General features: G+C 37.9%; 1 protein-coding gene across 4 annotated transcripts; it reads left to right on the top strand.

Moving 5' to 3' along the window:
* The first annotated feature begins 500 nt into the window (after positions 1 to 500).
* Positions 501 to 25,153, top strand: vps9d1 (VPS9 domain containing 1). Of its 4 annotated transcripts, none has more exons than XM_029521971.1 (18): positions 501 to 622; positions 1,140 to 1,212; positions 8,154 to 8,360; positions 8,561 to 8,699; positions 9,385 to 9,496; positions 11,066 to 11,141; positions 11,241 to 11,311; positions 11,685 to 11,737; positions 12,808 to 12,895; positions 14,020 to 14,105; positions 14,871 to 15,019; positions 15,779 to 16,135; positions 16,256 to 16,385; positions 18,151 to 18,356; positions 19,781 to 19,865; positions 22,075 to 22,179; positions 24,058 to 24,168; positions 24,793 to 25,153. In XM_029521971.1, exons 1-17 carry the CDS (start codon positions 530 to 532, stop codon positions 24,161 to 24,163), a joined length of 2,136 nt encoding a protein of 711 aa, XP_029377831.1. In that variant the 5' UTR covers positions 501 to 529; the 3' UTR covers positions 24,164 to 24,168; positions 24,793 to 25,153. The 4 variants fall into 4 exon arrangements, with proteins under 4 accessions (XP_029377831.1, XP_029377832.1, XP_029377834.1 ...); XM_029521974.1 differs by lacking the exon at positions 501 to 622 and adding an exon at positions 771 to 921; XM_029521972.1 differs by lacking the exon at positions 11,241 to 11,311 and having other exon boundaries at positions 11,066 to 11,128.
* Positions 25,154 to 26,550: the final 1,397 nt, after the last annotated feature.

The following is a 26,550-nucleotide window of genomic DNA, read 5'->3' as shown; positions in this document are numbered from 1 at the left end:
TATGTGCCCTTCATGGGTTTTTGTGTTGTTTTACACGGCGTTATCCGTGTGTTGAATTCTATGGTTTGTTTTTTCTGTGGTTCATTGGATAGAATTGTGTAAATGTTTACTGGAGCCTGTTTTTGTCACTATGTGGGGCAGCATTCTAATCAAATTAAATTCTAACTAAAAACAACAACTACAAAATCTTAGTGTTGGGAACCACAGATATATAAGCTTCATTCAGCAGTTTCTACAGTCAAACATTCATACAGTTGGTTCTGTAACAATACAAGTATTTTTTTAAAGGCAAGCATTTCACTTCTCTAACTCAAAAAATTTATTGATGTTTATCAATTTTTTAATTCACGTCTGTATCGAGAAAAGGTGGTGATGTTCTTATTTAATGTGTTAATTATCATCAGTTTTCAGACGAATGGTACTCCTGTACGGTAGGAGGCAGATCACACTTGTGATTGAAGGCTGTATGCAGTCTGCTGCGATTAAACAGAGAAAAAGAAGGAGTGGTTAGGCTGGATCCGGACTAACCATGGCCACAGCTGACAACGGTGCGACAGCTCTCCAAAATGCCATGAAGATGGCTAAAGTAGCAATACAACTGGATGGAGGGAGAACACAACAGGTAGCGCGCTATACGGCTCGAAATTATCAGACGTACTTGAAGTCCACAGCAGGCGGTCCGTGGTGATGTAAACAGACGGAGGGGCGGAGCTGTTAGCGGGTTAGCATCTGAAGCTAGCCTGTCATTGCTGGGTTCCTAGTTAATGTGAACCCAGCTGCTGGGCCGAGGTGCCACTGGAAGCCTACATCTTCATCCTGTGCATTTCACCTGCCATTAGACATATCCGACACCAACGTGACATTTCCACAGCCACTATTATTTAAAACGGAAGTTAGTTTGTCATCCTGAAACAAAATGCTGTGAGTTGATGACAGACACAGTGCTTTTATTTTACATTATTCAGCTTATGTTGAGATACCATTTAGTTGAGTTAATTAAAAATATGTTCTGGTGTTGAGTTTATTTAATAATGATATTATTGACTTGACATTGCCTTTACACAGACTACATCTTAATCAACTATCTGTGTTAGTATCTTGCATTATGTACTATTTACATTCTTCTGCTCTCCCTGCAGGAAGCTTACTATGAATACCTCCGGACCATCAACTACATATCACATGCACTTTTGGAGGAAGCTGAGCCAAAAAGTAGGTCTGAGTAGAAGCATGTAGAATTGATCTTAAAGATGCATCATTGCCTAACTTCTTTTCAAGGTGTACTCAATTTTGTTGAGTTTTTATCTATGGAAGTCTCTGCTTTCCCCTCATCAGTATCTTTGTCAAATGTTGTGGCAACAAGTTAAACAATTGAGTATTGTTCAAGTTTGTATGACTTGCAGGCAGGGCTGCATGAAAACATATTGCTCAGGCCCTTGAAGGTTTCACTGTGGTCAAATGGTTGACTGTGGCTTTGTGTTATTGAAGATTTATCTGATAAAGGCAATCCATCAGATTTTATCTAAAAAGTGAAAAGTCATTATTAAAAGCTGTTAATCCAAAAATGTACCGTCTGAACCTGCCTCATTGTTAGGCTACGAGGACTATTAAATCAGCTGAAAAATGAGCATCTACTCAAGGTAAACAGCTAAACTTGCTTGTGTCATGGCGGCATGCTGGTTTGTTATGGGTGAGCTCACCAAAATAGGTCTTGTCAACTAAAAAAAAAAAACACAAAATAAAAGTAGACATTGGGTTATATACTGCTGGTAGAAGCTGTATACCTAGCTTTTGCATGTGAACAAAATTTCAACAAGCCATCTAAAGGTACACAGGTTCTTTAGAACATCAGAGTGAGCACAGCTAAAAGCCCTCAGGGCAATAGACGGATTTTAAAATGGAACTTGTTACAATTAAAAGAAAAATAAATAACACAAAGAATAGTACCGCACGATACAAAGTATCCCATAAATAAAAAATGGCAACAGGCTAATGAGGCTCAGAATAAAAATGTCTGATTAAAAGTCAACAAAAACTGTGTGAACAGCATGTCCAGGTGTGATTCAGCAGCTCCGCTTCTTTTCACACTTCATCCATGCTGTCTCCCAGAGCCTGAAGCCCAGGGACATGAATAGGGGCAGCAACATTGTTTTTATTGCATCACAGATAGGACACATTTTAATTTAACATCTTTTTTAGAGAAAAAATTTCAAAAAGTCTTAAGGTAATTCCAAAGCATTAAGTCCCCTGTAAAAGAAATGGAAAATAAATAATTTTTTTTCTTGTTGCTGCTGTGGTTGATAATACATAAAACATGAAAATATCATGGTGACCCAAGGGCGTAGCCCAGTGGTGGAACACATGCTCCATGATCCAACAGATATATCTTATCTCTTCTCATGAGCACCCTGGGAAGTAAATTGTGACGATGTAACCCTATCTATTCTTTCAATTTGTGGTCATCCCCTGTTGGAGCTGAGTGCAAGTTCCTCTGCTGGTGTTAGTTCTTCTGGTGACGGGCCTACACCACAAACAGTGGCCTGTTCTAAAAAAGAAAACAAAAAGCAAAAAAAGTCTGCAGGTGCTGTGACCACTCAACCACCCATGCAGCCCCCCAAAAAAATGTTATATTCGGTCTTAACCTGTGACTATGTTCTTCTTTGGCAATTGATATTTATTCTGTTAAAATTGCAGAATGAATATAGATAAAGGGTTAATAGGTCAATTATGTTCAGACATCCAAATACCTCAAAGGTTAAAAACCAAAAGGTATTGTAATTGGTTACATGTTGTCCTACAACTACATTTAAAAACACATTAGACTACGGATAATACAGACACTCAGTCTAGGGATTTAAATTTACTTTCATTATAAAAATTGTAAATCAGAAGTGTATGTGGACTGAAATTTTAAAACACAAGCAAGAGAAAGTGCATTATGGAAGAAAAAAGAATATGAAGTGATATCACAAAGTACAGCACATATGCATTTAGTCTGTCCACTTGGGGTGAGCCGGACACTCGGCTGAAGCAAGCATCTGGTACAATAGCAATTTAGACAAATACGAGTACCATATGAGTAATAATGAATAATGAATAATGAATAAAAATCCTACTCGGGCTGAAGGAAAATCCTCCTCAGGACGTCCTGTGATAGGACAGAGCGCAATGCGTCATACCCCGAAAGCCACGCCCATCGGAGGGGAAAACAATCGGCGGCGCAACTTAAAATACACTGTCAAGCAGTTAGCGTAAAACATTATTTTAACACACTAGCTGTACCAGAGAAAAAACCGATACAATGAAAAGCTCACATATGTGGCTCTTTCTCATTGTCCCTTCATTTTCATGGAGAAGGGTTTACTACTCGATCGAGTCCCCCGGTAAGATCATCATTTAACTTAATAGCGATAAAGATTTATGTTACATCCACACTACTACATCACCATTTTAAAATAGCTTTTTATACCCCACATGTTTCAAATCTGCCTCACTTCATGGAGTTATGGGGTAAAAACATGATTCGTGACAGACAGGGTTTCATGCAGCCGGCATCGCGTTTCTCATTCTCACCGTTTCTTTACCGGGTCAGGTTTTTTTCCGGTCGGCTCGCTCTTCTCACCTATGTATAATTAAAAATTAAGCTGTAACTACAAATAAATTGAGGCTTACAATAAATATAGCAACTTATGATCAACCTACATCAATTTCAGGCTTAAAAATACAACTTTCGTATAGCCACGCCCGTTTCTGGTTTAAGCCGCCCCTTCCGGGTATGTATTCCGGGTACAGATAATGTAGATGGTTGAACAGAAACGGGTAGTGGTGTATTCGCTCATCCCTATTATCTACTATAGCTTGCCAAGCCTGGTCCCTTAACTTATTTATTGCAGTGGCATTGCCTTTTTATAATTATAGCTCTAAAGCTACATCAGCAGTGTTTGTTCTGTTGCAGAAGAAAACAACACAATAACTTTGGCCTCTCTAAACATTCATAAGGTTCTATGTATAAGTTAAAACAAAAAGTGTAAAGATTGTGCAAAGATGCATGATGGTGGTGGAGGTTTGTTGCACAGATGCAGTCTGACCATCAATGACTGTGAGGAGTTCATTAAAGATACAGATCTGTATGTCTGCACCTGATTCCCCAAGATGTTGGTGGGAGATTTTGAATAAGGATGCAACAATATTCATTCTTTTACTAAACTCTTCAATACACAGAGGCAAACAATGGCATTTCGGTACGTTTCGTCCTGTCACAAAACTTCAGCAAAACTTGGTGCACCGCATTCTGTGCGATTAGATGCACAGTAGAGAGAGCTCCACTGCCCAGGCCCAGTGCCATGCTCTGTTCATCCTGCCTTCAGAGCCCAACAGAGAAAAGAGGGTGGAGAGTAAACCTTGAGCATACGTGGCGAGTAAACGAGACTAAGAAAAAAGAATGTTTGAAGAGGCCCCATCCTCTTGTGTGTGATTTTGGATTTAGCGTCGACTGTGATGACAACTGAAAAGTGACGGTCAACAAAGAAAGCACGCTGTGCCAGCATTGCTTTGTAATAGTTTAACTATTTTTAATTGATACTGCACTTAATGTCATGTTTACATCTATTGATTGTATTTGTAGTAGTTAAGTAGTTTCTATGAATGGGTTAAAATCTGTGCTATTCTTTGATATTCTATTTGTAACAGTTAAGTAGTTTCTAATTATGGTGGCTACAATAATGTTTGCTGTTTATTTTTTATTGCATACTGCTCTGTTTTTTATGGAATGGTGTTAATTTTTTATAATATAGTGGTTTGACTATATCTGTGTTTGCCTTTAATTATTTTTATGTGCCTTTTCTAGTGAGTATTCTTATATTAAGATATTTAAACCGCACCATTACCGTGGCCTAAAAACTGTGATGCATACTGAACCGTGGGAAAACTGTACCATTGCCTCCCTAGTTTTGAAGCAGGAGGGCACTTCACACAGCTCCTTGTATCAGTTGAAAATCAGCTGAAGCTGAAGAAAGGGGTCAGTTGGTCAGTTCAGGCTTTCAGCCAGGACAGGGACAAACCTTCTAGTCTTGTCGCTTTCCTGATCTGTTTCTTAAAGCGCCGTCGCACATCCTCTTCTCAGATTGTCAGCACAGGTGCAAGTGGTCCTTGTGTATGGGTGGGTTGAGGGTTGCAAGTCCTTTCAAACCTGGTGTAAAAGAGGGTAAGACCATCTGGTGGATTGTTTCTATTAGCTGGTCATGCTCAGCAGGCCTCTCCAGACTAACATGCATAAAAACTGTTTTTAAAGTTCTTTGTGCAGCTTCTTTTAACTGCTCTTATTTCCTTTGTCAGTGTATCCCTGGTCTGCTTTTAAAAGAACTGGTCCTCACTTCTGTAGGCCTCCTGCTTTCCCAGATGCAGCTTCCTCAGAAACTTCTACAGAGCAGAATAGTTGTCAAAAAGTTGAGGGCTCAAATTAGTGGTGTTGGCCCGTAGGGCAGACACCTTCCTCAAGCAGGTTCTGCAGGTGGGTATCTCATTCACCTGTTATTTACTCGAGAATTCATAGAATTCATATTTCCAGACATCTAATTTTTAATGTATTTATTTTTTTGTCCTCATAATCTAACACCACAAAGAGTATCAACTTTTTATGAGAATGATGCCCTTTTAATCATGCAGCTAAACATTTTATTATTATGTGCATGCATGTGGCCATCACCAGCCCTCCCTGGAAGCTAGTTTGTTGACCTTTATTGAGTGAAATGACCTTTGTGTGGCAAGGAGAGCAGTGCTACACCACAGTGAATATAGGAGGGAGCAAAGGACACACGAGACATGGCATGATGAACAGAGGAAGGGAAACAGATGGTGCTGGTAGAATATATTAGAGCAATGGTTACTTTGCTTTTCCTCTCACCTCCCTCAGAATAATTGGAGTCCAGAGAATATGTGTGTAGATCCTTGGAGTCATGTGAGTCCAGGTAGGACAAAGTGTCCCATCAGAGGAACTGAAAACTCAAAAAAGTGTAGAGAGGACATATACAGGTAGGTTGAGAGAATTGCTCAGCCCGTTTTCGCAGGATTAATCAATTCTTTGTGATGTGACCTGACAGGAGCTGGTAAGATAGACATGCATTTGAGCATTCCCTAGATATGTGTGAGACCATTAACAGGGACTCACACTTTCCCTGCCACCCAGCACGTGGGAGCACAAGAGATGCGAAACCCAGAGAATCACTGTAGAATCACCACCACCACTTAGCCACCTGGTGGCAGTGATTCTTTTTTCTTTCTTTTGGTGTGTTTATAAGCTGAAAATGCTCTGTTGAACCTTTTGCCTCTTACAGACTGAAGACCAAGAATCCCAGACTAATTATTCTAAGATTCATAGTGATTGGACAAATGATTAATTATTGATATTTGTGAAGACATTCTGATTCATAACTGCTGTGTTTTAGAACGGATCTCACTCACTAGAGATGTGTATCTCAGTCTGAATGTTATCCATATTAATGTTTTTCACAAATTTGGAAAAAATTCATCATCCATTATTCATAGATTTGGTGCAGCATATAAGGATTATGTTTGAATTTTCAAATCAATTGGGCTATTTAGTGGGAAGGAATTGCTATTAAAAATGGTATTTTGGGCCTAAATTACAGCAAAATCATCAGCAAGATTGGGCTCATATTTCTTGGGAGCCAGTTTCATAATCATCATTTCCCATTGTTGGGCCAAATTTCACAATTCTTCCTAATATAACTTTGCAATGAATTTCTAATCGGTTGCTTCATTGACTTCAGAAATATAATTCTACCTCATGATTTTCAGGTCCTAGGGTTTTACTTCCTGTTTCCCTCCTCCCCTGATTACTGCCTCACCCCCAAATGTCATTCACCTGTGTCTGATTTCCCTTGTGTGTGTGTGTATATACCCAGTGTCTTCTCACGTGTCCTTGTCACACTGTCTGCATCACTTGTGAGTAGCTTTCTGCTGTTCTTTCTTTGTATTTGACCAGTTTTTTGTCTAACACCTCTGTGCCTTTGCCGGTGTTTTTTGATTTCCCGGTTTCTATCCTTGCCTGTCTATTGGACTTCTGATCCCTCCGGTGTTTTTGTACTGCTGCTTATTCTGACTGCCTGCCTGTGTACCGAACCTGGACTGATAATAAACTACCCACTACTCACTGTCTCTGGTCTGCTCTGTGTGTCCCAGTTTTTCTGAGTCTGACAATGATTACATCCCATGAATCAGAAATGTGTTTTGGAATTCTCATTAAGGCTAAAAACAAGACAACCTACGGTGTCACTGCAACCTAGATTTACAAAGAAATAAACTTTATTAAACTTTGGAACCTTCACTTGTTATTCAAAGCCACTATGATTCTGTTGCAGTCAAACAATTTTAAATTATGTGTTTAAATTGAGAGGAAATGTATGGGACTGGGAAGGATTATATATATTATATATAATATATGTACTATTATTAAAAGAAACAGGGTAATTAAAAGTAAAAAAAAAAAATACACATACATAAATATAAGGCAATATATCCTACTGTACATACAGAGACTATCCATAGTTATTTTATGGCGTAGAACAGAGACTCCCCAATTTACGAAATAGTTACGTTACCAAACAGCTGGTCATATCCTAAATTTTTCATAAGTTGCTTGTTCATAACGAAGTCTTAGCACTAATGCAATTACAAAGAAATGCTGGGGTGGCGTAGGCTACTGTCCTGCATGGTGTGAGCAGCAGCGAAATTCATGCTAGGCAGAATAAAATTAAAGCACACAGTTGGTTAGGGGAGCATTCCATAACAAGTTTAACTTGCAGCTCTGTCTGTTGGTATCTCTGAATGTCAATAGTAGTAGTGTAGTGACTGTATTATATATATATACTATATATATAATAATACACGTGCTAAATATCTTAACATTAAGTAAATGAGGCAAGAGGGGTAAAAATTAGGAAAGGAATAGCCCACCCTATGTACATGTGCATATTACAAATGATCACATGATATTTTGCAGTTTTGTGGGTAAATTCCTTTTTTCAAGCTGACCTTGATCTTAAATGCTGTGACCATTATCAAGTTTAACTGTCATGTTTTAGTCACTGCTAATAACCTTTTCCGTTTTCCTTCGCCTTCTGTCCCACTCACAGAAGAGAGGGAGATGGCGGCAGTGGAGGTGGGCCGGATGTTGAGGCTAGCTGAGCAGTGTCTGGAGCGAGCCAAGTCATTTATAGAGAAGAACGCAGGCCCTAATGAAGCCTCTGCTTCTGTCTCTGCTTCCTCATCTGGTTCACCTGCCCAGACAGCTAAACCCCATCAGACTGCCATTTCTCCAGTGGCCATTGCTGAAAACACTGGTGAATATGTCCGATCCTCTATTCCAGTCCTTTATGAACACAATGCTCAATCAATACTAACTAGGGGTCTGCCCTGTGGCTCACAAATCAAAACGAGCCAATGTGCAGCCACATGATTCTGCCCTTTAAACCAATCTCTTTTTCTCTCTGTTTCACCTCTGCTGTCACTGTCCCTCTATCTGGTGCTCCTGCTGATACAGGGGATAAATCAACCAGCCCAAAAAAGACCGGTCACCACAAGGTGTTGACAGATGATGGTAGTGGAGGGCTCTCCCCCTTTCTCCCCCCTGAAGTCTTCAAGAGACTACAAACAGTGGCGTCACAGGACACAATCAAAAAGTAAAGCAAACATTGCTCCATTCAACACCAGATATCTTCTGAAGTGAGCGACACAACAATGATAACAGACATATCCAAGAATCAGCCACTTCTAGATTCCTTTTTAAAATAATATATCAAAACATTAAACAGATTATTTCTCTTATAACTGTGAAAAATACATTTTAAGCCTTTGGTTATGAAATAGAAATGCGTTTTGTGCCTTCTAATTGCCATATATGTCCTAATTTCTCTTTTTTTTAATGCAGAAACAGTTTATTTGACCTGCAAAATGTTTGAATAATGTCCGTGACATGTCCGTTATCTTTTTGTTAATGATTTATTAGATCTACTTTTGAATGCCTTCATAAAGAAGTGTTCATGTGGATGTATTTTGAGCCATTTCATTTTATATAATTGTTGTTATATTATTGTTTTATCTTTTTGTGAAGCACTTTTTAAGTTTTTCAAGAAACAACAAACACAATTAAAGCTTATTGTTATTATTATTATAAAAAATGCTGCTTAAAATATTCAGCAGTTTTCATTAAATGCTTATATTAGGTGATATTAAGTGGTGATGACAGGTGTATAGAGGTTGCTTTATGCTTTTAGCATTTGGCACACGCTTAAAGTTTGATTGGAAAATTGTTTGTTTGTTGTTTGCGTGTTTTCGTGTATGCATATGTGTGTGCATGTGATGTAGGGAGCTCACACCAATTGAACAAGCTTCCCGTTTGAACCAGAAGTTGAAAGCCAATTATGAAGCTCGTTTGGCAAGACTTACACCTGGTCAGGCCTACCAGAAGACATCTTTGGTAAGTGTGTGTTAAAGAGTAAAGGAATGTAGCAAAATGTGTCTTTTACTCTTTTTACTACTCTCTTTTTTTTCTTAAATTATATAAAAGATTCCAGGTAGAAAGTGAAAACTCAGGGTACATTCAGTTCCTTGATAGTTTGCTACATTCATTCGTTCGTTCATTCATTCATTCATCCATCCATCCATCTTCTATGGCTTATCCGTTTCCGGGTCCCGACGGGATGCTGGAGCCAATCCCAGCTGGTTGAGGGCGGGGTTACCCTGGATAGGCCAACATCACAGGGCCAGCAAACAGAGACAAACAAACACTCACACAGACTGACGGCCAAATGTTACAGGTTTTGTAACATTTTCATGGCTTATTGTTTTTCACAAGCAAAATATGCTCATTCTGCAGTGTCACTTTTAATCAGTTAGATTTAGGGTTTAAAAGAAAATAATCTGCCAATTTGCATACTACAAATTCGATGTACACGTCAAAGTGAGAAATGATTGCATTGTAGTTGAAATCCTATTTCCTCCATACAAGTGAGTTGCCGATATTACGAATACATTTAAATCTTAAAAAGCCTTAAAAATAGACTATCGTGGAAGCGGTTCACGGTTCTCTTTATATCAGTTTTTTTTTTTTTTTAATATATATAATTACCTGCGCTACACCCGGTGCGCTGACTTGTCTTGAAGCGTCAGGCCGATCAGTGTTAAATGAATACCCGAGGGAAACGGGAGTGGGCCGTGTGCCGCTCTCTGATAAGGACATTATCCAGGATTCATAATTACGAAACTGAATAACTCAGCTTTCCCTGACGGCTTTTTCGTCTCTTTTGTGGGAAAGGAAACTTTTCTCCAAACAGAAAAGTTATGGTAGGCTTTTAACCCAGACCGCAGTGCGTTGCTGCCCAACCTGTGCTGTGTTGGAGACTTTTTTTTTTTTTTTTTTATATATAGTTGACTTATCATTCAGATACGGAAAATGTTTCGGCATCAAATGGAGCTCCGTGCTTACTGGAGAAAACTCAAGGCGTTTGTGAAGGTAATTTATGCCGGTGAATTTATGGCACAAATAACGCTACGAACCACAGAGCTAACTGCGCTATCATATCTGAAGAGAAAGGTGTGTTGCTTGCATTTAAAAAACAAAAACAATATCATATTTACAGGCAGAGTCCCAAAGCCCGACAGCAATTCAGGGCACTTACACACTATTTGTGTCTGTTCACCTTAACTGCATGACAACAATATTTAAGATGTTTGGATTTTTCTCACCATTAATGACACCCTGCATTCTTTGGTGTTATGTTGATTGTGGTGTTTGTCTAGACACATCAAATAAAAAGAATAATTTCCTTAATTTGTATAATGCAGACTTTGTGTTGTTCAGCTGTGCCATGGCATTGCTTCGGTTCTTGGCACCTGTATTGGCACCAATATTTATCTAAATCTTCTGTTTGTGCTGAATGGATGGCATTTTTTTCTATGTAAACAATTCACAGTAAAATATATAATTTGTAGTGAGTGTATTTGATTTACTTATAAATTAAGTAACTTCCCTTCTCTTGCCATGCAGAAACTCTCGCTCCAGCGGCAGATGATGGAGAACCTCATCATTGCAAAGGCCAGGCAGGATGCTGTATCCTTCTTTAGTCAGTGCAAGTCTTGTTCTCACTCTTTTGTACAAAACTAAGTTTTCACAATGACACTGGTGGATGTTCATTCATCTGGTTTGTCTGTGATGTAAAAAGGTCAGCCACTGGTGACTTATTACCCACCATTTGAAAGGGGTACCATGCCGTCTATTGTTGCAGAATCCTTGGTATGTATACTTGGACAAAGACAACTTTGAAATATAGCTGTATTTTGGCTGACCCTTTGCATGTAAATGTAGTAAAAGTGATTGACTCTGGCTCAAGAAGGGCAATTCCTCTCCTGACCTCCCCCTAAGACCTTCTCATGTTTATGTTCTTCACATCTAAACAACAAATAAGCCTATTTTGTGTAAATGCTTGGATATTTTTTACATATTTTTGTTTGTATTGATATTTATGGGTTGGAATGCAAATTTTTATTTTCTTCCAATACTGCATTGATACTGTATATATTTCAAGTGAAGACCATTACCACTTAGAACTGATTCATGTGAAGACTGTGATATTTGGAGCTTTCCTTCATATTTGTTGTATCATTAGCTCCAGCGGAAAATGGAGGAGAGAAGACTGAGGCTACAGGAGGAGGCTAACAGGTATATTGTGGTTTTCTACAGAGACTGGATTGACGTTAACTTTAGTTATTAGCCACTTTTTTTTTTACATTCACTGAATACTTATTGGGTCATGAGCGACTCCCAAGCACCAAGTGAATCTTAGCCTTGTTTGTTCAGGAAGTAGTCTAACAATTAATGTTTGACTTAATAACATTCAGCTACAACCACTGGACTAGCCATTCAAATGACAGTTTTAGTTCCATAGTTTAGTGTAAATTGGAAGCAGATTGTCTACTCTGTATTTGATTGGTTAGAGAAATTTCTGAGAACAAGAAAGGTAGTGTTAAATTCTAGAATTTAACTTCACAAAAGCTGCTACATGTATTTTGCTAACCATTATCTTTCTGCAGCTTTTAGTTTTGGCCAGTGACACTAATGTTCCATGCACTATATTCAATCTTAAATCTTACTCTCTCTCTCTCTCTCTCTCTCTCTATATATATATATATATATATATATATATATATATATATATATATATATATATATCTATCTATATATATATCTATATATATATATCTATATATATATATATATATATATATATATAGATATATATATATATAGATATATATATAGATATATATATATCTATATATATATATATATATATACACACACACACACACACACACACACACACATACATACCTAATTTTACATTAGGTTTTCATTTCACTCAGAGTTCCTAAGTGGAGTTTGTAGTGTTATCTATGCATGTAGTTATCTGAATGTAATGATTCTAGATTCCGTCCATTTTGGAAATCATTTATGGTGACATTCTTGTGAAAACTTTTTACTGCAACTTTTGCTATTTTACCAAAAACCTCCAAAGTCAAAGGTAGAGGGAAGTTCTACTGCACATATTCAATATATGTCTGTAAAGGACATAAAATATTGAGGCTGATCAAATATACAGAATTTCAGTACAGTTGTTACCAAATACAATATATAACTTATTGAGTTTGTGTCTGTGTCATAGGTAAGCAAACAAAGTCTCTGAAAGCATTTATATGTAAAAAACAAAACAATTCTCTTTGTCACTACAGGAGATTTGCAGCATCTGGAACAATGACTCCAGAGGAGCAAGAGCAGCACATGCTCTATACCAATGTTCTTGAATATGAGCAAGACCACGTAAGTTTAAGAGTAAATGTTGTTAAAGAAAAATAATGACTTTAAGTTGATGGACCCTTATACTTTTTGAATATTTTTTTTCTCAATCTGAACAAATACCCAAAACAAAATGGGTATAAAATATAAAAAAAATATTTGTGTGAAATCTTTTAATCAGTTTTTTTCAGTTTGTCGTCATGGGTTGTAGAGTGTAAATTTGTGAGGGGAAAATTTTTGGCATGATCATATGAAATGACTAGGGATGTAATGGTACGCTGAGGTCACGCTTCACTACATTTTCAGTACAGAAAAATGAAAAAAAAAAAAGGGGGAGGGGGGTCTTGTTTTTCATTTATTATCTAATTAAAAAACATTAAACATAACAGAATTTCCTAAACAAAGGATGATTTTAAAAAATAAATAAATAAAAAAAATACCAGGGTCTAAATAGGAAAATACCTACCTAACGCTAAACCTAAGTAATGAAATAAAGATCAATGAAGATCTAACCCCAAGTATGGCATGTAGAAAATACTGTAAGCTGTTTCAACTTCATATTCAAACTGCTCAGTTAAATTAAAAAGCCTCTTTGGCTTTACTATACAATAAAATTTAAATCTTACTCACATGCTTAATTCCTCAATGTAGAAAACAGAAAATCAGAAGCCTCATTCTTCTCTGTGCTAACACTAGGTGTTAAGAGGAGTTGCCAGCTGGTTCCATGTGGCTCGCCTTTACTAACATTAGACTGGGTCGCTAGATTAGTTCACTCAAATTTGCTTGGGTAGTTCCAGTTCAGTCTGTGCTACAGTACATGCTAAACGAGGTTGCCAGGATGCCTCGACAAGAGCATACGGGGCTTTGCAATAGTGTTCCCTCACCCGGAGGAAACAAGGAGTGGCAAGTAGTTCCGCTTTAATATTTTAGGTACGTTCGGTACACACGTGTATTCGAAGCGAATGACCTACACCGGATCAGGATGAATACACGTACTATTACACCCCTAGCAAATGACAGAAGGACAACATTGAACAAGTAGTTTTTTTGGGTTTTTTTTTATATTTCTTACAGTAACAAGTGAAAAAGCCACTGTGGGTTTGTGTATGGTTGAAAGGAAGTTATTTACACATGTTTTGACCCTTTAGGATTGGCCCAAAATATGGAAAGCCAACATCAAGGAGAATCCTGATGATGTCACATTAGTCCCACGTTTAGTCTCCTACCTGCTAAGGTAACTGACTGTCATAGGAGTACCAAGTATCCACAAGTATGGTGTATGATGATATTGTTGACCTTCCCTGTCAAAGGAGAGTCTGATGCTCTAAATTATGTTAATTGGTGATTAATGTCAACTGATACATATCACTTAGAATCACCACACACAGCCAAGACATTATGCAAAGGTGATCTATTTTCAAGTTGAAGAGAATTGTTGTATTCATGTTGACAGACTATCAGATTTTTGGGATTTTTTTTCAAAAGGTCAATACACTTGTTTGGGAGTCTTGCTTCAATCGCTTTAACACATGAAGGTTCAGTGTTGTTTCAGAAGTGTTTGTTTTCTTTTGTATAATCATTATTTGGTTAGACAAATCTGTTATAGAATTATTCTTAAATCAGAGATGGTCAAAGAAGATCACAAGAAATGTGTGCATTGTTCTTATAAAAGAATGCCATATAATGCTTATTAGAACTTAGAAGTTAATATTTTTCCAACACCATACAAATGGTCACAGATGGGGGGGAAAAAGTGTTTAAGTCAGCATCTGTATTTGTGCTGACCGTCTTTACCCAGAGTTGGTTGAGAATTGGTGAAAATTGTACATTGATTTTTTTTTTTTTTGGACCCTTTAGGATTGGCCCTTAATTTTGCACTTAACTCTGGCTGATGATCTCTTTTTGTATATCTGATTGCATAGCTGCTGGATACTGTTGTTATACTATGTTAAACAAAACCTTTTGCATTTTTATTGCCCATCATATATATTGTCTTTAGCCAATCTGACCACCCTGTGGTGAAGCTGCTGAGGAAACATCAGTACAGAGTTTACAACAGTCTCTACCCCATTGTCAGCAAAGCCCTCCCCCAGAGTCCTGCCCTGCTGCTGAGGCCTTCTCACAGTACACAGAACCTGCTTCATCCAGGTAGGCCCAAGTCTGTACATTTACCTATGATAATTAAAACTGAACTGAGGGAACAAACCATTGACCAATGTAGTTTTTAGCAGCAGAGAACCCCTCACTGTTTACTGAGCATGCATGCTTGGTTCTGCTTTGATGGCTCCAGCACCCCCTGCGACCTGGAATGGATAAGAGGCAGAAGATGAATGAATGAGCCTATTCAAAAAAACAACACTTTGTCAAGGTCAAAAGCAGCATAACGCAGTAGCCTGGCACGCCATTATGAAGTGCAGCAGCTTAAAAATGCAATTGAAAGCGACAGCAGTGCACAACAGTTCAATAGCCTTACAGCATCAAGGAAGGAGATATTCTTCAGCCTGGTTGTTATCACAAGGATGCAGTGTAGCCTCTTGGCTGAGGGGAGAAAATAGTCCGATGCACGGTGGGTAGAATCTCACATGATGCAATTTTCTCTGTTCCTGAATCAGCTCTGGTAAATGTCCTAAAAGGCTGCTAAGCTGCATCAGATGGTCCTCTGGGCAGACTTTACCCCCTCTGCAGCACCTGCTTCTCTGCCACTATACAGCTACAACACACCAGGATAAAGGAAAGCAGTGTGGTATCCAAACCACACCTGTAAAAGGAGTTTTGGATCTAGTTTTGGAGTCTATCAAATGGGCAACAATCATGTCTCACTGTCAGTTGCAGTAACTTGGTCTCATCTAATAGTCCTCATTGCTGCATGGACATTAATTGAATATGAATGTCTTCTTGGTCATACAGAAACTAAGAGGAAGCTGACCGACAGTGTGAGCAGTGGCGGTGGTAGCCAGAGTTTCAGCTCTGGCTTGCTGCTATCCCCCTCGCTCTTTGATGACCTCCACACCAAATATGATTATGAGGACAGGGAGGAGTCTCATACACAGGAAATGTTGGACCAGGAGAACTCTTTTGAAGATCTGGAGGAATTTCTGACCCAACTGGACTCAGCCTCACCCCATGGTTGTACAGATGAAGCTGGCTCAGATTCAGATATCTGGGATCCCTCTGTGCTCAATGAGGGTAACATACAGGAGCTGGAGATGAGGGCATTGAAAGAGCATCTGAAAGCTATTGTCAAAGACATTCATATTGCAATTGGTGAGCATGACATTAGAGGATGGATGTGTGTGTCAGCATTATCATGCTGCTTGTAAATAGCAGTTTACATTTACAACAGTAGTTGAATATTAATTGATGGAGATGTTTTATCTCTTTCAGATCAACTTCTGTCACTGTGTTTGCTGTCGTTTGAGTGTCTGAACACAGCTAGCTCTAAAGATCTATGCCTTGCCAGCATAGAGGAAGTCTTCTTCATGCCCTTGTGGACTGCACTAGTGGCTCTTTTCAGGTAGTGTAGTCCAAATTCTTGTATAAGTATGTGATTTTAGAACCAGCAAAGTTTTACTGCTTTTGAAAATGAATCTGATGTATGGGCTAACAGCGCTGTATGTCCAATTTATCAATATCCAAATTTATTTTCTTATCTTACTGGAAAGAAATTATCAGGCAGCATATGCTAATTTTGAAAATTTTGTTGTTCAGTAAAATTCAGTTCTGTTGCAGTTTTTTTGCTGAAATAGTAATATAATAATAATAATAATAATAATAATAATAATAATAATAAATTCCATTGTTAATCATCACTAGTTTTATTTTAGAAGACTGAAAATGTATTTAAGACATACATTAAATTAATAAAGGCTTTTAGGCACTTAAGTTAACCTTTTTTAGTTAGCCTCTTTGCCCATTCTGTCATAGTATAGTATGTTAGTATGTTCTAGTCGATAGTATGTTCTTCTTCATTACCATGTAGAATTCAGACAGTGGAGTCTCTACTGCCCCTAGCACTTCATGTAGTGAATTAGTTTCAAATGAGCTGGTGTGCAATTTCTGTTTTTTGACTATTGAAATATAGGCAGTCATGGCAAAAATATTGCCACTCACATACTTCTGTCAGATAATGTCCTGCTTCTCCCAGAAAATCTTTGCAGTAACAAATGCTTTATTACAAATGCTGTATTACAGTCTTAATGATATTAACCCTAACCCATGACTCTGCCTTTGAGATATTTCAGTTAGTAATTTTAAATAAACTAGCAGACACTTCTAAAATTTCACTATATACCTTTTGAATTTCCTGAATGCAATGTATACATAGGTCAGTGGCTTAATCAAATCATTCCGATCATTCCTCTTCCTTAGTGGTGTGTTGAATAAATCTTTGCTTTCTAAGATGTTTGGCTTTCAGGTCTTCAAAGAGCTGTTTGGCAGCCTACTTATTAGCTCTTGGGTAACTCAAGTAAGCCAAACTACTGAATGAGAATATGGTTAGCCTTACCCCTCATACAAGGGAAAAGAAATCTTGAATTGGAGTTGAACCTGTGAAAGAAAGAAAATAAAAGGAATTAAAAAAATGTATACAGGCACCACGACAGCATAGTGGTTAGCGCTGTTGCCCCACAACAAAATCATCTCAGGTTCGGTTCCTGGTTTTTGTGTGGAGTTTGCATGTTCTCCCTGCATGCGTGGGTTTCTTCCAGGTACTCCGGTTTCCTCCCACTGTCCAAAGACATCATTTTTGAGTTAATTGGTTACTCTAAATCTGTAGGTCTGAGTGTAAGTGTGAGTGGTTGTTTGTCTCTGTCTGTCTCTGTGTGTTGGCCCTGTGATGGACTGGTGACCTGTCCATCCCTGCCCAATATGAGCTGGGATTGGCTCCAGCATCCCCCATGACCCAGACACAGATAAGCAGTAGAAGATGAATGACTTATGTTTTTTTTTTTTTTTTTTTTTTTACTCTGTAGACAAAAGGAATATTAGCCATTGTTTGCTGTTAAATGTTTGCTTTGTTTCTCTGATTGTCCAGCATGTGGCAGTACTACTCCAAGTATATCAACCTCTTCAGTATCTCTCCTAACATTTATGACACTCAAGTAAAGTTGTGTACAGTAATAATTTTTCTTTCTAAGCTTGAATTGATTCCAAATAGACTTTTTGAGCACATCTTGATGCTCAATGTCCACTGTTGACCTGGGGGAGGATAGGTACCACTGGATCAATGTAGCATAGTTCATTGTTCCTTTGTATAAACCCCTTTGCATTTTCTTTCACAGGAAGGTCAACAGAGAAAGAGAGCAAGCCTTTGAAATAAGTATGAAATTGTACCAGGATGCCTCACCTGCAGATGTTGGTGTTCCATTGAAACTGTTTCCCCCAGAACCTGACAGAATGCAAGATTCCTACCCTTATGAGTCTGCTGTTCAAGAGCTTAAACTTCTTTTTAAAGACTACTGTCCACAGAGGAAGCTGGAGTGTGTCGGTGAGTCAGACTGTTGGTTTTATTCTTCCTGACACAGATGCTGATTTTTAGGACAAAAATTCTCTGTTAAAGAAAATTAATTCAATGTGAAGAAAGAATTTTACCCTTTTCATGGCTGTGCTGCTCCTTAGTTGGTGCAGAGTCTTATCCTGCAACTTTTCTTTTTTTTTTTGTACAAATCTGGTCTCGACAAATTTTTGTATTTTAGTATTCTCAAAAAAAAATATCACTCTTAAGGGAGACACTGAATAGAGTTTAAATATCAATGGTAAATACATTTTTGTAGACAACCTACTATGCTCTACTATAGGGGTTCCCACCCTTGGCCTTTGGATTAAAAATCTTGCATTATAAATCTTGTTTCCATTCCCATGTACATGCCTTTGTGAGGCCAGATTTTCTTCCCTGACAGCTGCCAAGACAAAGTTACAGAGCAGACTAGACATTAATTACGCACTGTGCCTTGTCACTGGCACACACAGTACCATGCTATGACCAGCTTGTCTGCAGAAAGCAGGCTCAGGGCTCACACTGATGGTGAAATAAGCACAGATTTTTGTGCTTTGAAGGTTGAATTATGCTTTAATTATTAATGTTATTGGGGGAGATGTATTCTGTTTGTGATAACTTCTTAGCATTATGTTTGACTTATTTTGGCCACAAATAATTACGCAGGCCACTACAGAGTCTTTACCACATGCCTGGATTTAAAACATATATGGTTTCTTGTGATTTTTACATTAAAGGTTCTGAAAACATTTTACAAATGAAAGCAATATTTATCTCCACTCCAAATCCTCTCTGGTGGATTATTGTACTGTGTATCTGAATAGTGCTGGTTAAATCAGCTGTTGTCAGAAGTACACTACTCTCTTCTAGTCAGAGCTCTTCAACCATGAAGCTATGTTCAAAAAACTCAGCTACAACTCCTTTTGTGGCCCCTTTACAGTATGAGCTTCCCTTTTGCCCTCATAGGTCATGTGTGGTCATATATACTTGTATACAATCAGCACGGAGGTACGCTGTATACTTTTGTAGTACATTTTCAACATCTGAAACTTGACAAGATGATGTTTCTTCCCTTGGTTGTTGAGCTGACTTTCTTTAAGTATCAGTGGTATTCATGTTTACTGCAACTGCTTTGTATTCAACATTTCTATATTTTTTGTAATGCATCCACTACATGAACCTATAACTAAAGTTTGACAGAATTTGAGCATTGATTGGTGTGTTCAAACTGCAAATCATTCATAATGGCTCAAAATTATTCGAATGTTACCGCTTGTAATTGATCATTTTCATCTGGGGACAGGTAATTTATTAATTGTGGTTTTCAATTGTGGGAGACATTGCTTTAGTTATAGACCATCAATTCTCTTTCTGTATTTTTGCAACAGTACAATGTGAGTTATATTTCATTGCAGTTCGGACATTACGTGTGATCTGTGCCTGTGCTGAAGATTACAGGTGTCTTCATGAGGAGAACTCTGCACCCAAAACAGCTGCTATGTGAGTATTTGGATGAAAAAATTTGGTAATTCTTCAGTGTTTGACTATAATTTGAAAAATTTGGCTTTTTATTTGTGTGTTTGCTTTATGCATCCAAAGTTGACTTAATTAAACTTAAAGCCCTCTCTCCAATGACTACATGCTTATAGAAGTGAGGACAAGACTATCCCAAAGTCCAATGAAAGTAGTCATCCTGTCATTTAAGAGATCTTTGCCTTGGTAGCCACCCTGTCAGCTCTCATCAGTGCTCATCTAGGTCCAGCACAGCATGGGCTGTCCTAGGTCTATTGCCCCACACAGAGTGCCTCTTCCTGGCCAAATATAAATGTAGGTCATGCTGTCTGGCTTTGGAGCAGACCAAATTCTCAACAAAAAGCTCAGAGAAGAAGAAGAAAGGAAATGGAGACTTGTGGAATCTGTGATGATGGACCGAGAGTTAGACAAAGGCTCAGTGGGTGACAGCACCGTTAATGGAGCACATGCAGTATGCTGTGAACTTGTGTTGGCTAGATTTTAGTGAAATGCTCAAAAGAAATGAATGCAGAAGTGTCTGCTTGTTTTCCCCTGAACCACAGCAGGAACACTCACCAGTGATGTGCTTTTGACCTTCTCCATCACTGTCTTTTTTAACTTCATTTTTAAGTTATTAGACTTTGAATATATTTGCATCTTTATTATACAAGCAATGCCTTGGATACCAGCATTTTAGTAAGCAAACTGAGGAAAACATATTTTTCTAAGGTCAGCGTTGATCTTGAAATAGCATCTACTGGGTTGTTTGGGGAGCATGTCTTAAACTTTTAACTGGGCTTTAAACCAGCTCACCCAAAATCCAATGGATACCAACAATTAGAGGGATTTTAAGTGCAGAAATGTGCAGGGGAAAAATTACTCACAACTCTTTTGGACTTGCTGTTTTTGAGAATTACTGGGACAGTGCCTCTTGTTCCATATCTGTCTCTTTGTATTGGAGTGTTTGCGAAGTGATCGGGGTAGTAGAGTTGACTGGGCATAGCACTTCTCAAAGCTTGTTGTTCAGAAATGTAGTGACAAAGGATTTTGTGTGTCCTCCCAGTATGTTAAACTGTATGACTTGGTAACAAAATGTAGTTCAGAGAAATGGAAAGAGAGTCCCACTGTGTTGAGTTTTTCTTGCCTCAGTCAAACAGGACCAAACCACACAATCAGAAATTAACTTCGAATTACTTCCACGCTCCTTGGAGAGGGTAAATATGGACTGCAGTTTTTCCCTGCCAGCTGTCATCTACAAGTGCTCATTTTATAATCTCCATCTGCTTGTCTGTGGTAGTTTTGACTCATAAATTTTTTTTTGATCAAGGCCCAGCTCATATTGTTCAGGTGGATTTATAGTACGACAAGACCAGACAAGGTCTTGCTGAAAGACAAGCTTATATTTCAGGGATGAGAATATTGCCCTCTTTTATACATTGAGCAGCAGTTTGTTCTCCTGTGTGCTTTTGTCCATATGCAATTTTTTTTCTTCTGTTATTCACAAAAATGTGCCACAGCTTTACCAATGTACCTTACTAAAAATTATTTCCCACTCTGCCATTATCTCCTATCTTTTACATAACCGTTTTAATTCTCCACTAAATCAGAAGGCGTTTCAAAACCTGTAATGCATTCCAAACACTTCTGTATTTGTATTCAGGTGGTAAGAATGTGTTTTGTGTCCTTGGAATGCAGAGATATTTGTTTTTGTGTAAAGGGGTGGTGTATGTTTACAGTAGTGAACTTGGATGATTATTATTCAGAATTTGTCTGTATGTGAGGTCCAACAGTGGTTACACGAGCTTGTCCACAGCTTCCAGAAACCTTAGAGTATCCAGCTGCATGCGGCTGGGTCAGTCCAGGGCCAGCAACCCACCTTCTCACGCAAACTAGCAAGCAAGCAAGCAGTAAGCTCTGCGTGTGAGTCCTGATAAACAAATAATCACTGTCTGCACATGCTATCAAGCTGTCATCATCGCCCAGGCTGCAATTTGTCCTCCTTACAGATCTCAGGGGGAAAAAAGCTTGATCACTCCCATCCCTGAACACGTATCCCATGAAGAGCTACTTTTGATTTAGTTTCCACTCAGTCCCATGGGGAGCACATGCCATTACACTCTCACTATTTTGCCCACATGCCTTGATTACTTTTGTTTTTTAGAAGTTTCACTGCCCTCTTCTCTCTTCTTCTGGGCAGTGGTGCAGATGACCTCTTGCCCATCCTGTCCTTTGTTGCTCTACGGTGCCAGTTACCTCAGCTTGTATCTGAATGTGCTGCTCTGGAGGAGTTCATTCACGAAGGGTGAGTCATGACAGATAAAGATGGTGATTACAGTCTGCTTTGTTTACATCAAATGTATAAAAAGAAGTAAACGTGAGTGACAGTTATGAAGGAATAGCCACCTTCACAACACAGATGTGTGCCAGTTTGAATTATTGTCACAATGATTGGTGACTGAATGTCTCCAGGTTTCAGGACAGATCCATATTTGTGGTTTTGAACCTGACAGTATGTGCCAGTTATTACTGGTCCCTATATTTCATCCATGAACACCCTTTGTTGCACCGCCTTTGCTTGTTTATACTGAATCTGTCATGACAGTTTTCTTTTGACACATACCAAACAGGGTGCCATAACCCCACCCCTTGTGTGATTTTTAGATAGCCTGCTAGACTAGAGTAAATGAACATAATGTGTAAATTGGGCCACTGCCTAAGAAGTTGCAGCAATGAACATTAATAAATGAAACTATATTGACTGCCAACAGAGTCATTACTACTATGAGTTGCCAGTTACACTAACGATTGTCACCATGTTGCTGTCAGCTTTACAGAGTTTTTGTACCATCACATCCATACGCCCAAGTTGCATTGCCAAAGAGCCAGGTGGTTTGTCATTAGTAGGCAGAGACCAAATAGAGCTAAAAAGGAGAAATAGAAGTTAGGTTTACATTTAGCAGTTGGCCACGTTGATGTTGATTTTGCTCTTTGTTTAATGTGTTTTTTCTATTTCAAATAAAAACACATTTAGTTTTCTTCTCAGGTTAGAATTGAAATGATCAGTTAGCAGAGGTTTTGTTTTAATTCTCGTGATTTCTTTTTTTTTTTTTTCAAAATTATTTTGAACCTGATATGTAAAGTGTTTTTTGGGTTGTATCCAACTGCAAATCTTTGGCCAGTTTAAACTATTATTTGTTTACAGAGAAATGGCTTCAATAATTTTATTTTATTTCCTTATTTATTTAATTTAAAATATATTTTTTACCTTCTTATTTATTTAAAATTTTTCCAATTCTGTCCTCCATACTCCACAATTAAATTATCTAACCCAAACTTTTCTTCTCTGCACAAAGCTGTTGTAACCATTGTTCACTGCTCCTCCTGCCTAAGCCTTAAAAATAACTGGCTGATGGAAGAGCTTGCCTGTAAAACTACAGAAATTGACAAATGAAAGTCTGGTCTGCTAATAAAAGCCCCATGTTATGTGGGTTGAGTTGATGTAGTGGGAAAACCCATAAAGAATAAACCAATGACCAAAAAATATGTAGTTGGCATGTATGTCATCTACATTAATGTTTGATTTGCTTTTGTCCTGTTTCACTTTGTTTACAACCTAGCCCAACGTAAATATAAGTAAATGTGCATTTGGCTAAGCAACATAAATAAAATAAGCAGGACCAAAAGAACTCCTAAACTAAAATTGCTGCAGCTCTATTGGATGTCAGAACTTGGACAGATGTGATGCAGGATGAGCAGTCAGGCTAGTTGGAGGGGCAAACATAAGAGTAAGGCTAACAGGGACACTTTAACCCATCAAAGCCCAATCCAACCACCCCATGCTTACTGTTTTCATCATGACTATTCCTAAAAAGAAAAGACAAAAAGTAAGTCAAAAATATTAATATAGGAATTAAGTGATTGAAAGAGTCAATTGAAAGAGTATTTTCCTAACAATAAGCCTATCTTGTACAAAATAGAGGGGAACAGGTCCTCTTCCACTTTGCACTATCATGTTTTGATATTGCCAAGACATGACAAAAAGCACACTGGCTATACAGGGGGTATTTTTCTCCCAGAGGGCCACTTGATTGATGGCATTAATTGACTATTACATTAATAAACACACGATAGAAGCCTGACATGGGTGGCATCTCAACTAATCCTCACTTCTCTTTTTCAGCTATCTGATAGGAGAAGAGGGATACTGTCTGACCTCTATGCAGAGTGCGCTGGCCTATGTTGAGTCACTGCACACAGGCCAACACCCTGCAGACATGTTCATATGAGAAAGGTAAATTTCAATATTTGATTGGCCTTTATTCAGAGAGAAACTTTGTGTTTTATCAATATTTAATTGAAAATAATATTACAAAAAAAAAAAAAAATTATGATTAAAAAAAATAAACTTAACATTTCAAATATATATTCAAGTGTGCTCTATAGTCCGGAAATTATGATAAATGGAAGACTTTGATCTAGTTCTGTTGCCGATCCACTGATACATTGAATGAAACCTAGTAAGTTTTATTCTATGAGCTGCACAAGGTGCCACAAGTTGTCAACTGATTCACTTCAACATGAGTCTGCTCATAAAGCGGTTGATTCATTATGTATTTATGCTCTTTTGTATGATGGACAACAATTATGAACATGTCATGTTCAGTGAAAAGTTATTTCACTCATGGTTGCCTTGGCTATTGAATTTGAGGACAAGAGCTTAGAATACAGTAAATGTTCCATGTCTTGCCTGTGCTATTGTTTAAATCAGAAATGCAACAGCAGGCTACACCTTCCTGCTGCAGGAGAGAGCTGCAGCTCTGAAATAAATTTTACAAATGATCAAACTCACACAGGCACTTTAAGATTGGCCAGTGCAATAAGTACTTTGTGTGTAGTTTTACTTATTTATTTTCAGTTTGTAGGCTGCTGCAGCTGTTCTACAGGGAAGTAACGGATGAATTGCAGTTCCTTACAAGTTAAGCAGATGCACTGTAACATTCAAGCACCTCATTCGCACAAGAGAAGACTAAAGCCATGCTTGAATCATTACTCAAAGGAGATAAGCAGATTGTATTTTCAAACTGATCAGCATAAATGGCACTGGATTGTTAAGGGAACCTTTGGAAGTGATGTAACTGATAACAAAGGAAAAACCTGTTTACAAATGTATTAGTTTTTCATTGAGGAAATGGGTCTAATTTGCAGCAACTAAGGTAAAAAAAAAAAAAAAAGAAGAGCAAATGCAATACTGAAGTTGAAGTATGTGAATCAGTCAACGTTGTACTGAAACCTTGTTTGGAGTACCTGAATATTATGGTGATGGCTGATGAGGCATTAGTATTCCTTCGCAATTAGGGCATGGGGCATTGCTATATATACTTTGTTAATCTCACTTGTGGAAAGGGATATAAAATACATAGCACATCGCACCATCCAAGTAAGGACATTGGTACATACTGTTTGCCATTTTGATGAGCTTTACTGTTACCTTGAATGTTGTTTAACTAATAATTGTGCTTTCTTGTGATGGTTGTGATGTGATGGTTTTAACTTGTTAAAAGTTGGTAATTATGACTGTAATTTTTTGGAGTGTGGGTTGGAAAATCAGAAAAGATGAGGAAAGATATTATGAAAATCACCCTTCTTCTCTAGAGAAATAAATCTAGTCCAATTTATAGGTTTAAAGGAAAGATTTTATGTCACCAGATTTTTTTCAGACTGATGCTTCCTGGGAAATACTTAAATCTGTGTACCTTATGGCTATTTTCTTACAAAAACTATGTGTTCAAAATTAATTCGCAGGTTATGAACTAAATGGGATAAATCTATGCACTTTGGGTGAGGGTTCAAGCTACACTGGAGGTTTGGTTTAAGTTTAGACAGTAGGCCTATTTGTAGGGAGAAGAGATGAAACAGGGACAATATGAGACTCTGGTGGAGCACAGGTATCACTGCTCCCGATTCATCTAAGTTACGTACCGTATACAGGATGTTGATATTTGGTAATATTGTTGCACTTTGTGAGTCTGCTCCACTTTAGAAGTGTGTATGTGTATGATGCCTGTGTGACAGGTTGCAAGCCAAGCCACAGTTGATACAGACACATTTGACTAGTTCTTAGGAATGATGTATTCAGGTTACAAAAATCAACTAATTATTTTTCTTTCTTGTCTGTAAAAAGCTAACCACATTTTCTCTGCCTAGATTTCAACATGTTTTTCTTAATATAGGGCCACAGTCAGAGGGTGAGAACAGAATACAACCTGTATATGTGGAGATTTATAATCTTGAGCTGATGTAGATGACTGGAAAGCTTCTTTTTTTTTTTTCTCTCTCTCTCTCCACCCCTCCAAGTCTTAAAAGCTGTCTGGTTTTAAACAAATGCAGACACCAGAATGAGTTTACCCGAAAGGGTCAAGTGCTTTTTTTGCTTTTTTGTTTGTTTGTTTTTTTGTTGCTGTTTTTTGTGTGGGGTTAGCCCTTTTTGTGCTGGCGTATGTGTTTGTTTGTTGTTTTTTTTTGTTTGTTTGTTTTTTTGTTTTTTGTTTTTGTTTTTTTTTGCTGAAAATCATTTTACTTAAGCAACTGTTCAATGAAATGTGCTGTGTTTTTCTCTTCAGTCTTTGGTATGTGTTCATCTCTTCCAAGTAGCCTTTAGTTTCCATTATTTTTG

Source organism: Echeneis naucrates, chromosome 16 (assembly GCF_900963305.1).
Source record: "Echeneis naucrates chromosome 16, fEcheNa1.1, whole genome shotgun sequence".
NCBI lineage: Eukaryota > Metazoa > Chordata > Actinopteri > Carangiformes > Echeneidae > Echeneis > Echeneis naucrates.
Note: the sequence above shows the minus strand (reverse complement) of the source record. Positions and strands in the feature narration are given on the sequence as shown.